At 54.7% G+C, this 14,653-nt stretch overlaps 8 protein-coding genes across 8 annotated transcripts; 4 read left to right on the top strand and 4 right to left on the bottom strand.

The window, feature by feature from the left end:
• Positions 1-22: 22 nt before the first annotated feature.
• On the top strand, positions 23-429 carry BU26DRAFT_558402 (uncharacterized protein; the record flags this gene model as incomplete). The annotated part of the gene is made up of 2 exons (XM_033832560.1): positions 23-144; positions 198-429. 2 exons carry the CDS (start codon positions 23-25, stop codon positions 427-429), a joined length of 354 nt encoding a protein of 117 aa, XP_033691978.1.
• BU26DRAFT_473597 (protein prenylyltransferase) lies at positions 160-1,672 on the bottom strand. The gene is made up of 3 exons (XM_033825474.1): positions 1,646-1,672; positions 1,474-1,584; positions 160-1,417 (listed from the first exon to the last, which is right to left on the bottom strand). The coding sequence occupies exons 1-3, from the start codon at positions 1,652-1,654 to the stop codon at positions 455-457; spliced, it is 1,083 nt and encodes a 360-aa protein (XP_033691977.1). The 5' UTR covers positions 1,655-1,672; the 3' UTR covers positions 160-454.
• A 347-nt stretch (positions 1,673-2,019) lies between these two features.
• BU26DRAFT_546158 (WD40 repeat-like protein) lies at positions 2,020-5,025 on the top strand (the record flags this gene model as incomplete). The annotated part of the gene is made up of 3 exons (XM_033831816.1): positions 2,020-3,361; positions 3,516-4,842; positions 4,932-5,025. 3 exons carry the CDS (start codon positions 2,020-2,022, stop codon positions 4,948-4,950), a joined length of 2,688 nt encoding a protein of 895 aa, XP_033691976.1. The 3' UTR covers positions 4,951-5,025.
• BU26DRAFT_513701 (40S ribosomal protein S6-B) lies at positions 5,010-6,256 on the bottom strand. The gene is made up of 3 exons (XM_033827681.1): positions 5,761-6,256; positions 5,519-5,686; positions 5,010-5,466 (listed from the first exon to the last, which is right to left on the bottom strand). The coding sequence occupies exons 1-3, from the start codon at positions 6,214-6,216 to the stop codon at positions 5,371-5,373; spliced, it is 720 nt and encodes a 239-aa protein (XP_033691975.1). The 5' UTR covers positions 6,217-6,256; the 3' UTR covers positions 5,010-5,370.
• Positions 6,257-6,548: 292 nt separating this feature from the next.
• Positions 6,549-7,887, bottom strand: BU26DRAFT_446136 (calcineurin binding protein-like protein). Its single transcript, XM_033824609.1, has 2 exons — positions 7,642-7,887; positions 6,549-7,592 (listed from the first exon to the last, which is right to left on the bottom strand). Exons 1-2 carry the CDS (start codon positions 7,777-7,779, stop codon positions 6,918-6,920), a joined length of 813 nt encoding a protein of 270 aa, XP_033691974.1. The 5' UTR covers positions 7,780-7,887; the 3' UTR covers positions 6,549-6,917.
• Positions 7,888-10,028: 2,141 nt separating this feature from the next.
• Positions 10,029-11,154, top strand: BU26DRAFT_499554 (insert subdomain of RNA polymerase alpha subunit; the record flags this gene model as incomplete). The annotated part of the gene is made up of 3 exons (XM_033826416.1): positions 10,029-10,079; positions 10,144-10,709; positions 10,764-11,154. 3 exons carry the CDS (start codon positions 10,029-10,031, stop codon positions 11,152-11,154), a joined length of 1,008 nt encoding a protein of 335 aa, XP_033691973.1.
• Positions 11,155-11,527: 373 nt separating this feature from the next.
• On the bottom strand, positions 11,528-12,760 carry BU26DRAFT_536906 (GrpE-domain-containing protein). The gene is made up of 2 exons (XM_033831381.1): positions 12,423-12,760; positions 11,528-12,349 (listed from the first exon to the last, which is right to left on the bottom strand). The coding sequence occupies exons 1-2, from the start codon at positions 12,690-12,692 to the stop codon at positions 11,915-11,917; spliced, it is 705 nt and encodes a 234-aa protein (XP_033691972.1). The 5' UTR covers positions 12,693-12,760; the 3' UTR covers positions 11,528-11,914.
• Positions 12,761-12,880: 120 nt separating this feature from the next.
• On the top strand, positions 12,881-14,628 carry BU26DRAFT_513697 (DUF453-domain-containing protein). The gene has a single exon (XM_033827679.1). It carries the CDS (start codon positions 12,933-12,935, stop codon positions 14,547-14,549), a length of 1,617 nt encoding a protein of 538 aa, XP_033691971.1. The 5' UTR covers positions 12,881-12,932; the 3' UTR covers positions 14,550-14,628.
• Positions 14,629-14,653: the final 25 nt, after the last annotated feature.

The raw sequence follows: 14,653 nt of genomic DNA, 5'->3' as shown, positions 1-14,653 counted from the left end.
TGCTCCAGTGTAGTTGAGTGCAATGGCAGGACGAATTCTTCCAATTGCGTTAGCTACGATATCAGGTGTCGCGATCGGTGTCGCGACATTCGATGGGGAGTTCAAAGCGCAGCAGAGGGAACGATTAGAAGAGGACTACAAGCGGTATGTTGCTTCTGTATCCAGAATGTTTCTCTAGCTTTCACTGAACGCATCAGCAATGTTACTGCCGTATCCGCCTTGAACACTGGGGGTCCTTCACCGATGGCATCGAGCGCTACACAAACCTCCAAAACCACGCAGTCTCCGGTTGAGCAGAAAGCCGCGCAGCCATCGAGGCTCTCATCCATGCTAGGCTCCTGGGCCTGGAGGAAAGAAACTACAAAACCAGCACTGCAAGAAGAAGCAGTAGCGGATAGCGCGCCGGCAGAGTCGAAACAAAAGCCTTAGCAATGGCTTTGGTGCCCGCGCCGATTCAAAGGTCTAGACGTCTTCCGAGATCCTCCCATCGCCCTTTCCTTAATGGATCCAGGCGCTTCAGCTCATCCAACCACGACTGCATATCCTTCGTTGTAAAAGCCTTCGTTCCGCCCTCCACCTCGAGATACGCCTCCGCCAGGTATAGCAATGCTTCGTAAATCCATTTGCAATCCGCCTCGTCATCAAGTATCTCCTTGATATACTCCATCTCGTGCTCATAATACTTCTGGCGTTCACCGTTGTTCAGATCCGACACGATGAGGTCTTCCGGTGGACAGCTCGGCGAAAGGGTAGATATCAGATATTGGTGGTAGAACCAAATCGACTGGTCGAAAGGATCTGTATTGATCGCTTCGCATATGAGGGCAAGCTCGGCATCTAGGAGCGCACGCCGTGTCTTCGAATCGGCATTGCCCTCACCGAGCAGGCGGGGTATTAGCTTGCCGCGGTTGTGCCAGGCGGAGAAGTTGGAGAGGTTAGTCTTGATCATCTTAGTCGTATAGTTGAACTCGGACTCTACAAGGCTCCCGGAGGTGGTTGCGTGGGCAGACGTGGCTAGGCGCTCTAGTTGGGCTACGACGAACCGTCGGTAGCTCCAGGCGTGGAAGTTCCGACTGTCTGCCTGATGCATTTTGTTCACTAGCTGTAGCTCTCCGAGCCACAGCTGGTGTGCAGCGTCAGCTCCCAATATAGACTCTGCCTCCCGTAAAACCCAGTTTCTGTGATTCCATATCCAATAGCACTTGGGGAACTTTCGCAACAGTGCAAAAGTGAGCAGCAAATCGCCTTGTACGAGCTCTTCGGAAGATTGCGCCGGCGCTTCCTCCGACGGAGTTGCGGAGAATAGGGCCAGTAGAACGCGGCGACGATGGTTCCATATCGTGTAGTACTCGGGATTCTCGTTCAAGAGCTTGGTTGCGAGGCCGAGGACTTCGATCGTGTACTGTCTCTCGGCAAGCTATGGTGTCGACAGTCAGCAGCCACCATGAGTAGCAATAAGGAACCCTTGCATACTTTGGTATTAACCAGATCCATTAGATCTTTGTATGCGGTGATTTGTTGAAGCTCTTTCTGCCGCGCTTCCTCCGAGCGCGCCGCCGTGCCTGGACCACGGGTAATGCCATGCTTCGAGGATGTTAGCACCTTCCAATCTTCCTTGTGAAGCTTTTGCGGTGGTTGCACTCACACTCGCCATCGTCGATTTGAGGAAGCGAGGTGGAGTGTTGCGCGCCTGCCTAGTTTTCGAGAGGGTCGCCGGGACTATTGTTTCCCCGCAGCACGCTCCTTCCCACCCTTCAACCGCAGAGGAAGGCTGCTACCTAGGTATCCACGCCCTTCACACCCGTGGACATCTCTCGTCCTGCAACATCCTAGCACCGCCACCATCATTGCTATACTAACCCAACAGCAATAACCGCACAGCAGCACGAGTGAGCGCGGCTTTCCGTCCTCATCCCCCCTCTACCACCTGGGCAGCTGACTTTCGCTCGTCTCGGCCATGCTTAAGACCTCATAGCTCTGCCACGACCAGCCCGCTCGGTTCTCCGGACTTCCTCCAGCATGTACGATACCGACGATGAGGCACCTCCTTCGGAGTCGGGGTACACTACCCCGCCTTTGTCCCCAACGAAGACTGTCAGCACCGAAGGATGGACGTCCCCAAGAACACCAGTCTCGCCCCGGAAGACACGAAGCTGCCTCTTCTTCCACGATCTCGGCTCGAATTCCCTTCTTCCCACTCCTCCGGATTCTCCTACGAAATCCAACCTTGCCATTCGTCCTGGCGCTCTCAAATTGGCAGATGTCCCTAGATTCCTCCCTCGCCCGGCATCGCCGTCTTCAGATGATGACTCTCCCCTCAAGAAAAGGTTCGCGGATCTTGACAGCTCTCCGCTCCGCCGTTCCATTTATGTCGCTCGTTCGAACAGTCGCTCCTCGCCTGATGCTGGGACTCATCTCAATGGGGGACCACAGCACTCATGCAATGGCGCAGCTACTCCCAGCACGGCCGGGTGTACATCATCAGTCCCGACGGAGAGCAATAATCAAAGGCCAACTATCAAGCAATCATTGTCGTCTCCAACACCTGTCTTTTCAAGTGCAGTCGAATCCGGTAGTGACAGTTCCGAACGACCATCGATTTCTAAAATAAGCGACCATGCCTTCTCACCAACCACTCTCCGCCGGCTTCCTCTCCGTCATTCAAGCTCTCCTCTTAGACCAAGCCAATGGGTAGCACGTGGCGGGCAGCTGTCGTCTCCGCGACACCAGACCCGGACACCAGATCGTTTCATCCCTTCCCGTCGACCACCGCACGTCACTAGAGAAAGCTTTGAGCTAAACAAACCAGCAGAGCGGCTTGCAGCTGAAGAGAGGATTACCAGAGGTGGCACGTCTAGCTTGGATCCCTTCAGCCGGCGGCTTCACAGGAGTGACAGGCTTAACGACGAGCTTCGGAGCCTTAGAGAAACGCACTCAGTCCTGACAGGGAGAGCGAACCCGAATCGGCGCGGGCCTAACGCTAGCCTCCGACGCGGATCATACACAATAGGCGCCCGTCAAATTAGCGCCGGAGCTGTCTGGAATGTTGGAGGAGCCTCAGCCGTTAGCGATACAATAGTCGGGGTGTCCAATGGCAGAGGTGGAATGCTTGGAAGCGGAACTAATGCACCCCTCTACACTTCCATGTTCCTGAGTCGATCTGATCCTGAAGCTGAGCTGGAAGCCTACGAACGGCGTCTGGCTCATGCTCTCGACGTAGATCAGACAGACCGGGTTCTGGAGCATTCCACACGTCCCGGTGATCCATTCATGGCAAGCCCGTTCAGCGCGGCATCGCCTCCAGGTCGCACAACGCATGTTTGGAAAGACAATGCATGGACCAAGGATGGTGTTGCTGCGCGTTCGTTTAGCCTTCCGGCCTCAAGGATCTGTTGTGCTGACTACATGAAAGCTTACAGACGATCACGGGCGCATTCAAGAAAGGCGGTGCCAATTTTGCCATTTAGATATGTTGAAACAAGATTGACGAGATACTTGGCTAATAGCAAGCACAGTTCTGGACGCTCCTCAGCTACGAGATGATTATTACTGCTCGCTTCTCGCATACTCGCACACCGCCAGATGTCTCGCAGTTGGCCTTGGGAACTTCGTTCACCTGTGGTCAGAGAAGAAAGGTGTTGACACACCGGAGTCCCTCAACTCCTTGTCCGCCTCCGCCACTTCAGATACGCAGCATGTCACGTCTTTATCCTTCTCGTCGACGCAGGGTGGACAAGCGATCCTCGCTGTAGGCCGAGCTGACGGTCGCATTGCACTCTGGAGCCCTTTCGACTTGGAACCACGCTTCGATGCCACGCAACCTAAACCTATATCATGCGTCTCCTTCAGACCAACCACCGTAAAACGGCCTTCTGTCCGGGACTCGGCCATGACTGTGCCCGCAGAAGAACTCCTAATTGGGGATGAGGCAGGGCACATCTACTTCTACAGCATCGAATGGCCGTCCGAAACGGAGAGTGCCCTATTTGGCTGGCATGGCGCGATGACGCTGCTTGCCCGCATGACAGTCCACACGCAGCAGATCTGCGGACTCTCCTGGTCTGCCGACGGCGAAGTCTTTGCAACTGGCGGCAATGACAACGCGTGCTATCTCTTCGAGACGAAGAAGATACTGCAAAGCCCAAACAATACTGCGGAGCCCTCTACTACTGTCAACGTCCGTCACGGCCCTAATGGTGAAAGCATCTACTCTGTAGCACCCGGTCGCAGCGCAGTTCTACACATCAAAGTTACCCAAGCCAAGCACAAATGGGAGCTCAATGCAGCCGTCAAAGCCATAGCATTCTGCCCCTGGCAGCGGGGTCTGCTAGCTATTGGCGGTGGTTCGAATGACCGCTGTATCCACTTCTACCACACCAGGTCCGGGGCCTGTCTAGCCGCCATCGACTGCGCGGCGCAGGTCACAAGCCTGATATGGAGCCAGACACGCAGGGAGATCGCCGCTACGTTCGGCTTCGCTCAGCCGGAGCATCCCTACCGCATCGCCGTCTTCGCGTGGCCGAGTTGTGAGCAAGTCGTCTCCGTGCCGTGGTTCGACGAGAACCGCGCGTTGTACGCTATCGCTTATCCTAGTGGGCCTGACTCTGATCCTGCTGCTGGTCCTGAAGCAGGAGGCAGGACAGCTGGTGAAGACGGCGTTTGGGGGAGGAGAAGTGCGGAAGAAGGATGCATCGTGGTGGCTGCTAGCGATGCCGCTATCAGGTTCCACGAGATCTGGACTGGTGGTAAGAAGGGGCTTGGTAGTGGCGCGGGGTTGTTGGGAGGCAGTGATATCCTGGAAGGATTGCATGGTATTGAGAAGGAGGGAGGAGCTACAATCCGGTAGGTGAGAGTAGGGGACCATAGTCGTGCGGCTAAGAGCAACGCGGGTCGGGTTTAGTGTTTGAGCTGGACTTCTCTTTGCTCTCCAGGCGTTCCGTTCCAATGTAGTCAAGAATGGTAGTAGTCAATCGATGGATGCAGAATGTGTGGTGACAAAGTCATCGTTGGTCAGCGAGAATATGTAAGAGGTAAAACAATGTTGAAGGAAATGAGGTGCCTAGATGGAGTCCCACGAATCCGATCATAGTCCCATGGTAAAAGTACCCTACACGCACACAATGACACGGCTCGGGACGCGAGCCGTATCCAGCCGGTAAGCTTACAATTCTACAATCAATTGGCGGGCGCAAGGACATCATGAGGTGATGCATTTTCTTGATTCAATGAACAACTGCCCTGAGGAGCAGTCTTAGTGCGTGATGCCCATGCCTAAGAACCTGGAAGTTGCATTCAGATGAGAGCCCACACCGTGTTTTCGAGCCGACGCCATAGGACCATTCCACAAACTCATGCACTCGTATCCATCCTCTAATGCCTCATCGAAGATGCCCGCCTCTTCTTCGCCTCCTCGTGGGCAGCCTTGGCCTCGCTGAGGCGTTTCTGCAGGATCTGGGCGTACTCGTTCTGAGAGCGCGTCAATACGAAGTATCGGTTATGTATGGCAGGTAGAACTTACGGCTGCATCCTTGGAAGCTTCCGCACGGCGGCGCTTGATCGCGATTCGGTGTCGCTTGTGCTGCAGACGCTGGGGAGTGACTAGGCGCTGGATCTTGGGGGCCTTGGTGTAGGGCTTCTTGCCCTCCTTCTTGGGCTGAACCTCGCGGCGGATAACGAACTTGCGGACCTAGATTTGAAAACAGGTCGTCAGACTCAACCCTTAAAGAGAAGGATTGGCGAAGAAGCTATGAGAAAACTCACATCATCTTCCTTGCTGAGACCGAAGAAGCGGCGGATCTTGGTCGCACGCTTGGGACCGAGGCGCTTGGGGTGCACAACGTCGGTAACGCCGGGAATGTCGGCGTCGCCCTTCTTGACGATGCTGAGAGCGATGACGGACAGGTCCATGCCGACAATGCAGCCACGAACAGACTTCCTCTTGCGCTCGCCGGTTCGACGGGGTCGGTAGCACGAGTGGCCATCGGACAGGAGGAGGCGCACACGGGTCGGGTGCATGACGCCCTGCTTCATCGGGAAGCCCTGCTTGTCGTTGCCGCCGGTGATCTTGAAGATGTAGCCCTTGAACTCGTCACCGACGCTGTCGCCGGGGACCTCCTGGCCCATGCGGCGGTCCATGAAGACGCGCAGCTTGCGCTCATCTTCGATCTCGATCAGCTTCTGCGTGCCATTGTTGGGGTAGGAAACGTTGAGCTTCATCTTGACGGCGGGTCGAGATGAGCGTGGTGCTGCTTCAACGTTGGCTGGTGTTGTCGATGAAATCGCTTCGCTTAATTTTCGTGGGCGAAAGCGAGCTAAGCCGGAGGCGGTCGAACGTTTGACCGAACGCCAAGAGATACATCACGTGCGCATTTTTGCACTGCCCCAAAGGTCGCGGTTCACGCCATCAAAGGCCGAGACTTCAATTTCTTGGAGATGAGGAAGTTCACCTGAGGTCTCCAGACAATTGCTCTTATTACCAACGTGCCAAGCGTGTGATGTCACTGTCATAGTTCGGATTTTCTTGCGGAAACTGCCTTGCCATGGGGAGAAGGCCTCCTTTGTAGGAACTGGACGTGAAATTTGCCAGTTCAAATGGTCACAATTAGATTATACATGGGTCCTCTTGATATACAATGCCATCGAGTCCGCGGATAGATGTCAAAAAATGCCTGCCTCCGCTTGCGGAGATCCAGGCCTGTTATTCAACGCATGTGGCAGGAGCACTGCATTAGATACCAACGTATCCATGTACCTTAATACCTAGGTCTGTCTCATCGAACCGATAGGAAATATCCCAGAGGCTATCCCGAAACCCACGGGACTTGCCTTTCCGAAACCGTTGTACTACAACGCCGTTACATGCTCCGCTTTCGCCAGGATGCTTTTATAGATAATACAGAGAAGAGAGGAGAGAGAAATCAGTGGTGCATGAGTTCCACCGGAGGTCTAGACGTAGAGACAGCCTTGCCCTGTGCTTTTGTCTGGGCGATCGGACCCTCAACGCCTTCCATCGCATCCACCGTCGGAGTCATCGCCACGGGGCTCTCGGTCGTGTCTTCGACCGAGATGGCAGGGAGATTCGGGCTGTCGCCGTGGTCGTCGGGGTGGTATACAATCGTCGAGCTGCCTGTCCTCCGCCTCCTAACGATAGGACTCGTCTCTGGGTTCCCCTCCTCGGTCGTGGGTGAGGGTGCGTCGTAGTGATCCGCCCGTAGCCTCGCAAGCGCTGTAGCCAGATCCTCCGCATGCACGATCCTATTCGGTGCATCCTCATTATGCATCTCCCAGCCCATTGGTGGCGATGGCGGCGGCGAGATAAAGAACAGTTTGTCGGACTTAGGCAGGGGCAGGTGCTGGTCGGTGGGATTCAGCGGGGTGTTCATTCCAAAGTATGCTCGTACGCGACAGCCCATGATAGTCTCGCCATCGATCTTCTGGCGGATGGTAATGGCGGAGTCGGTGTCAAAGAATGAGACCACGATGCGGCGGAAGGATTTAAGCGGCGCCCAGGTGTGAATCGCGGCATACTTGTTGATCGTCTCGCGGATCTGGATGAGGTGTGAAGGGACGAAGATCTCCGGTTCAACGAGGTTCTACTTCAAATTAGCTTTGCTAAGTGGAGCGCGAGAGCGCTTTGCTTACTGTTATTATGAGGGTATTCGAGGGAGGGGAAGGTTGCACCAGCGGGGGCAAGTCGGAAAGGTCCAGCGATAGTGGCGATTTAGTTCCCGACGATGCTCGCGAGCGCTGCGGTGATGGGACGTCTGCGGCCATGGTCATGTCGATATACAAGCACTACGGGGTGGCGGGTAGCTGTGTGCAGTGTATCTCTGTTGGTGTGAGGAAGTTGCAGAGAGGCAGAGACACGCAGCGTCTTAAGTATCAAGCTGTCGGCGGCAGTTCAAGTTTCCGCAACCGTCTATATGCTCCGCCTCAAGCGCCAAGCCAGGGTCCCTCGACCCAACCAGCGGCCTCGTGCCTCCTCCACCCCCTTCTTCCGCATTCTGGCCACTGGAGATGCACTGCCCCCTAACGTGAATTTTTCACGCACATTGCTCACGGGGCTCGGCGCAACGCGCGGCGGCTGTCGACGTTGTCGACCTGATGCTCCGCTGCGGACTTGAGGAGCCTTGCTGACTCTCAAGCGGCGCGCAGTCGCAAGCACGCCGGACTCAGCCTCGAAACGTCGAGATTTGCCCACGAACAAATTCGGACATCCACGTCGCTATTGCCTGTTGAGGAGATGCTGAGTATTGATGGCTCAAGCTACGCACTATCTCTAAGCAGTGCGAACGGAGAGCTTGGAGTGGCTGATCGAGCACACTTAGTCTGTCTTGCCGTAGGCTGATTCTCCATCTTTGTCTCATCCCCCCTTTTTAAAACTTCGTTTTCCTACCGTCAGACCGTCTTTTAACAATATGCACGCTCGTTTGAAGGCAGTCGTACAGTAAGCGCGGGACGACCACGCCTTAGACGCCATGGAAGAGATGTAATACCCGATTCGTACGAGCATCCATCCGCAGCTGCACCAACTTCCGCTCAGGGCAAACGAGCTTTGCCTGAGATTGCGCTGTCAGGATTACCTGCCGCGGTGGATCATTATTATCCAAATTGTTCGCGAGGCTGATCGAGGACGTTCGCACCCACAGCTTACTTACACCGGCGAGACAGCACTAAGCCTGGCGCATTTAGAAGGCAAGGTGGACTCCTGCGATCTTCTATTTCTACCACCAGAACATTGAGAATGTCTCAGCCGATCCGTGGTATGTTGATCCACTGTCCCTGCAGCATGTATGTCGGAATGCTCTTGGGCATCGAGTAGGAATATTGATTCATCATCGGTCCCCTATTCCCCTGCGTCGGTGTCATTCTTGTAAGTAGTCAACTGATCATGCGAGGGGATGCTTAATTGTGAAGGATGCACTGCGTGATCCTTTAGTCGACGCCAGGACAGTTCGATTAGCCCCTTTCTTCAATACCTTTGGTTCGCTTCGATGTATCCCTCCTTCATCCAGTTTCCTTCTTCAACATGTTAAGCCCTTTCTATTCCGTTACGGCAACAAAACAGCCATTATTGCTTCAACGACCGCCTCGCGCAAGCATTACCCATGAGGCACATGCGGTATACGTCTGTCTTCCACTCCGTCCGCTCCTTGCCAGATTGCGTCCTCTCATTTGAATCCCGAAGGCTAAATAGCTTCGGTGTGCCGTGGCAGTCGTGAATGTGTATACTCTGCTAGTAGTCTTACTGGAAAAACTTTCTTGCTGTATCACCTCGTAGAAGATTTCAGAGGACAGTCTTACCGGGGTTGCTGGACAGTGCAAGGCCAATCCCATACCGCGTTCTCCGTAGCGTGGGCTCGCCCTTCCGCCTGAGCGGTGCGCACTCGGCCGCGAGTATTCATGGTTGATACGTATTGCAAATCCTCTCTTCCATTGCCGAGAGGAGGTGGCAGTGCTTCGGGTGCAGCTAAGGCGAAGCCGGCGATGCTCCTGTCATGAAGGCTTGCCATACCTATTGGCAAGGAAGATGAAGTGGCTCGCCACCATTTGCAGTTCTAGCCCAGTATTGTTTCCCACTATTTTTGCACCTCTGGTGTTCAAGAATTGAGAACGATGCATTCGGATGCCGGCTCTGCAACTTGGACGAATCAACGCAACACCAATGGGACAATGATGCACCTGGGATTTTTCAAATACTGCCATCACATTCTAATGACCCATAAGTACACGGTAGTTATTCACCGGACCACGTGGGACCGGCGAAAGGGGGTGTGGCTGGTGTAGTGGCAAAGCCGGCACTAGCTCTATAAACGGCTAGCGCAACCCGCATCTGGCATGGAGTGTACCTCGCCTCTCACTTCAAAGAAAGTTTGGGGAAGGCAACCTCAGCTTCAACAACCTTCGCCGCCGCAACTTCGCCCTCTCGCGTGTCAGCTCAACCGTCGCCTTGATACCTCAGCCAACCCACGAAGCTCAGATACTCTCCCGGTCAACCGTTAGCCTCGCAAACCGCAGCTAGTATCAGAATGGATCCCTACGACGTTGAAGGCGGCGCAATCAACGTGCGCTTCCTCCAGGTATGTCGCGCCTCCTAATCACCCCCGACCATGACCGCGCATAAGGCGACTAACACAGCCGTAGGCCGACCAAACACGCGCCTACTTCATTATCCAGAATTTCAACCTCGAAACGGCGAACTCGCTGCGGCGCGTTATGCTTGCAGAGATTCCGACCCTAGCTATCGACGTCGTAGAAGTCATCGACAATACCTCCGTACTCGCCGACGAATTTGTGTGCCATCGGCTGGGCTTGATTCCGCTAAACTCGAAGGGCGTGGACGACTTGCTTTATTCGAGGGACTGTGACTGCGAAGGGTACTGCGACAACTGTTCGGTCACGCTTACGCTGAATGCGAAGTGCACGTCGAATGAGATTATGAGGGTGTATGCGCGCGATCTACTCATCACGTCAAATCCGCCCAACGTCAAGGTTGGACAGCCGGTCATTACAGATCCAGAGGGGCAGGGCAGTTGTATCGTCAAGCTGAGGAAGGGTCAGGCTATCCACATGCGCTGTATCGCAAAGAAGGGTATTGCGAAGGAGCACGCGAAGTGGGCACCTAGTGCGGCGATAGGTTTTGAATACGACCCTGCGAACAAGCTGCGGCATCTGGACCTCTGGTATGAGGAGGACCCCAAGAAGGAGTGGTATGTCTAATCCTTCCTGGTCACACTAGAGCACTGCCTAATCACTTTGCTTAGGCCTGAAGACCACGAGCGTATAAACCTCGACGGCGGCCCTCCAGCGGAAGACGAGCCCTTCGACTACGAGGCCGTCCCCACCCGCTTCTTCTTCGACGTAGAAACCGTCGGCGGGCTAGAACCCGATCAGATCGTCCAACGTGGTATTAAGACTCTCCAGCACAAACTTGCATCCGTGATCCACGAGCTCACCGGCGGAGAGGGCGCGGACGGAGACTTCGGCGGTGCACAGAGCCCAACCCTGAATGGAGCTGGCTACGGAACTAACGACGCCGGATACACGACGCCGGGCTACGGAGGCGGTGCGAGCGTCTGGGGCAGCGGCAATACTGGCGGTGCTGGCGGCACGACGCCGTATGGTGCTACGCCTTATGGTGGCCAGTCATGGTAGTGGGTGATACGATTGCCCATTTTCATACCATGTTAACCGTGCCTTACAGGCGCGGATGCTAAAACGATGACTGTAGAGAAAGCTCGACTACCATCAGCCTGGGATACGAACAAGAACCCGTTTCCGAAACCGCTCAGCCTGGCAACTTGGGTCATCTATTGCCCAAGTCTCAATGATTTCGGGGCTAATGACAGCCTCCCCCGTAGTTTTCCACGGAGTTTACGGTATTGCTTCAGTATGTTCCAAGAAACTGGCTTGTATAGTACGGCATGGGTCGGCGTTTTGGACGTGTCACAGCGTCAGTCACGTCAAGCAGTGGTGCAAAAAAGACGGCGGAGCTACTCTCCACGCCGACAACAGCTCTTATTACTCGAAGTAAGGCTTCGATAGAAGGAAGGGAGCCATCTTTAAGTCACGACCTTCAGGTTATTAGCTTGAAGTAGAACAGCATATCTCTAGGTTCGAGCAATTCGGTATCAAAGCCGCCGGTTTCTTGCTTCCATACCCCAGATATCCTAGTCTCTTCGTTATAATAATTACAATGTACAGTGGTGATGTCTAGGCCCTTCATCGTGGTTTCGCTTTTCCAAATCTTCAGGGGAGAGGGGAATATTTACACATGCCGAGAATCGTACTCAACGCCAGAATGCCCAATGTGCCGAACCGCCAAAACTAGCCAGCCAAAGAGCCATACCAAATACTTATACAGATCTTTTGTGAAACCAAAAACGTGTGAGTGCAACGGCGTCTACGTGTTCATCTACGTGTTCTTCACCACGCCCACCTTCGCGGCCCTCAAAACTCGCCCATTAAGCATAAAGCCCTTCTGCTGCGTATGGAAGACCGTCCCGTCCTCCTTGCCCGGCTGCGGCGTCTGGAACACAGCCTCATGCACATTTGGATTGAACTTCTCGCCCTCCACTGACGGATCAAAGCGCTCCAGCCCGTGCTTCTTGAGCGTCTGCATCATGATTGATTCCGTCATCTTGAGGCCATCGTGTAGGGTAATCAGATCTTGGTTCCCGTCGGCGAGTTTGTCGGCGGGGACGGTGGAGAGGGCGCGGTCGAGGTTGTCGACGGATTCTACGAGGTCGCGGGCAAAGCGTTGCAGCGCGAAGTCCTTTGCGGCTTGGATTTCCCGTTTTGTGCGGTCTTGCAGGTTGCGGTAGTCGGCTACGGAACGGAGGTACTTGTCCTGTTTGCATAACATTAGGATACAATGCGTTCATCGAGAAAGGCAAGAAGGAAGCGGAGTGGCGCAAACGTACCTTCAGGTCAACAATCTCCCTATCCTTCTTCTCGAGCTGCTCCTTCAACTGCGCAGACTCGTCCTTGGCCGGTTCCGCTTTTGTCTCTGCAGGTGCAGCCTCAGCTTCCTTTGGCTTTGCCTCCGTAGCAGGAGGCGCATCTGAGTACCATCGGATGGCAGGTGCTGCTCGCGTGCCGACCTGCTGTCTTATGGGGGCGAAGGCCGGTTGTATTCTGTTGATGGGGCGTGCGGCCCGTCTTGAGGCGCGGAACAGTGTCCTCTGAAGCATTATGAATTGCAAAATGTGGACCGAGGTGGGTGGCAGAAAGGTACGATGTCGCGTGGCGATGATGTTGGATGTAGAGCGGAGCTCGAGAAATTTTTGGGAGATGCTCTCACGGGTGGCTCGTGCGGGCCTAGCAGGGTCCACGTCCTCGGCTTTCGTTCCGAGGGTTGAGGTGATGGCACTTCCGCTCTTGCGGTGTTGGCTTCGACGACACTCAATTGCACAGAGCGCCCATGATGCGTTATGCGGCCTTTCCTACCTAGTTGTCTGCGCATCCGCATATATGCACCGCGCAAAAGCTACTCGACCACGAGCTCCGTGCCAATCCAAAGACCCCTCCGAGCGGCCTACTACCGCGGTGGAACTTCGCGCGCAGTCATTATCCAGCCGCAGGACCTACCCTCCGATCGCGCACTATGGCCTGGCATCTTTCGGCAGCTGATGGGGTCTGGGGATCCGTATGGGAGACAACTAGACGGCATGGGCGCTGGGATATCAAGTCTCTCCAAAATATGTTTGGTTGAACCATACGGGAAAGCGCAAGCTACGGCTGCGAAGCAGCAGGGGGAGGAAGCACAAGCGCATATTGATTACACCTTCGTTGGTCTGGGTATTGAGAATGATGAGGTCGATATAGCGGGCAATTGCGGCAACATGAGTAGTGCCATTGGCCCTTTTGCTTACAATGCGCGTCTGCTTCCTCCAAGCATGTATGCCGAAGGAGACGACGAAGTTACGGTCAAGACACGGAACACAAATACCCTGAAATACATCGATTCTACCTTCTCCGTTGTGGAAGGCCAGGCGGCTGTCATGGGGAATTACACCATCGATGGCGTAACTGGCAGTGGCTCAAGGATCAAGCTGGATTTCAGACACCCATATGGGAGCAAGACTGGAAAAGTGCTGCCCACCGGGAAGAAAATGGATACTGTCTCCGGATACAGAGTAACGTGCGTGGATGGAGCCAATCCAGCCATCTTCATCCGCGCAGACGATATCGGCGTCGACAGCACCATCTTGCCCAACGACTTCAACAAACTTCCCGATAAACTCGCTCTCCTGGAGACAATCCGCAAAGCCGCAGCTGTAGTCATGGGAATAGCAAAGACAGAAGAGGAGGTCCCACGCACGATCCCCAAAATCGGCATTGTCTCAATGAGCAGCACGCATCCGGTCCTTTCAGGCGCTACGCTGCAGACCTCGCAGATGGACCTCGTCGTAAGATTCATATCGGACACGCAACCGCACCGTGCAATTCCCCTGACCGCTGCTCTCACGACTGCGATCGCAGCGCGGATCCCAGGAACTATCGTGGAGCAGCTGCTAGCTCCAGACCCTGTGATGCAAGATGCCATCACTATCGGCCATGCCAGCGGCAGGCTCCAGGTGAACGCGACCATGGATCCACAGAACCAATTGGTTCCTCTCTCGGCCACCGTGTACAGGACTGCGAAGCGGCTTTTCGAAGGGAATGCTTACTGGACGAGCAAGGCTGCGCAATCAGGGCACGCGGAAGAAACACCCCTGAGCCGACATTCGCTTGGTATGGCGTTTGTACTAGAATCCCGTGGCCATGACTCCTCCCATCTATTCGAGGGAGCGAGGCAAGAGACGGCCACTGGACCAAGCGCAACGACGCCTCGGGCTAACCGTTCCCTGAATATAACGAAAACCACTGGGCGAGGCAATCGGTGGTACCTCTGGGCGCGCGACTTTCGTACGGAGACAAAGCCTTTGAGATCAGGATGGTCGCAGAGGGCGCACAAGCAAGGCAAAAAGCCGCGACGGAAGCGGAATAGAGGGCTGAACTTGGAGGGGCTGAAGAGCGTGGTTCGGCAACGTACGACGCCGTTGTAGAAGAGAAAACGACATAGCTATTCCAATACTTTTTTGTGAACCTAGTCTAACATTAAGGAATCGACCAATTTTCCCATTACTCATTACTACTTCCCGAGGTCTGT

This window comes from Trematosphaeria pertusa, assembly GCF_010094035.1.
Source record: "Trematosphaeria pertusa strain CBS 122368 unplaced genomic scaffold BU26scaffold_1, whole genome shotgun sequence".
NCBI classification, from domain to species: Eukaryota; Fungi; Ascomycota; class Dothideomycetes; order Pleosporales; family Trematosphaeriaceae; genus Trematosphaeria; species Trematosphaeria pertusa.
The sequence above is the reverse complement of the archived record's forward strand: the minus strand, read 5'-3'. Positions and strand labels throughout refer to the sequence as shown.

Excerpts from the sequence above, each read along its gene's own strand:
- BU26DRAFT_513697 (XM_033827679.1), top strand. The coding sequence starts at position 12,933 with ATGCGGCCTTTCCTACCTAGTTGTCTGCGCATCCGCATATATGCACCG.
- BU26DRAFT_536906 (XM_033831381.1), bottom strand. The coding sequence starts at position 12,692 with ATGCTTCAGAGGACACTGTTCCGCGCCTCAAGACGGGCCGCACGCCCC. Across the intron at positions 12,350-12,422 it reads GGGAGATTGTTGACCTGAAG|GACAAGTACCTCCGTTCCGT; the intron begins GTACGTTTGCGC and ends TTATGCAAACAG.
- BU26DRAFT_446136 (XM_033824609.1), bottom strand. The coding sequence starts at position 7,779 with ATGACCATGGCCGCAGACGTCCCATCACCGCAGCGCTCGCGAGCATCG. Across the intron at positions 7,593-7,641 it reads CGAATACCCTCATAATAACA|AACCTCGTTGAACCGGAGAT; the intron begins GTAAGCAAAGCG and ends AATTTGAAGTAG.
- BU26DRAFT_513701 (XM_033827681.1), bottom strand. The coding sequence starts at position 6,216 with ATGAAGCTCAACGTTTCCTACCCCAACAATGGCACGCAGAAGCTGATC. Across the intron at positions 5,687-5,760 it reads GTCTCAGCAAGGAAGATGAT|GTCCGCAAGTTCGTTATCCG; the intron begins GTGAGTTTTCTC and ends TTTCAAATCTAG. Across the intron at positions 5,467-5,518 it reads AAGCTTCCAAGGATGCAGCC|AACGAGTACGCCCAGATCCT; the intron begins GTAAGTTCTACC and ends ACGCGCTCTCAG.
- BU26DRAFT_473597 (XM_033825474.1), bottom strand. Across the intron at positions 1,418-1,473 it reads TGGATCTGGTTAATACCAAA|CTTGCCGAGAGACAGTACAC; the intron begins GTATGCAAGGGT and ends TCGACACCATAG.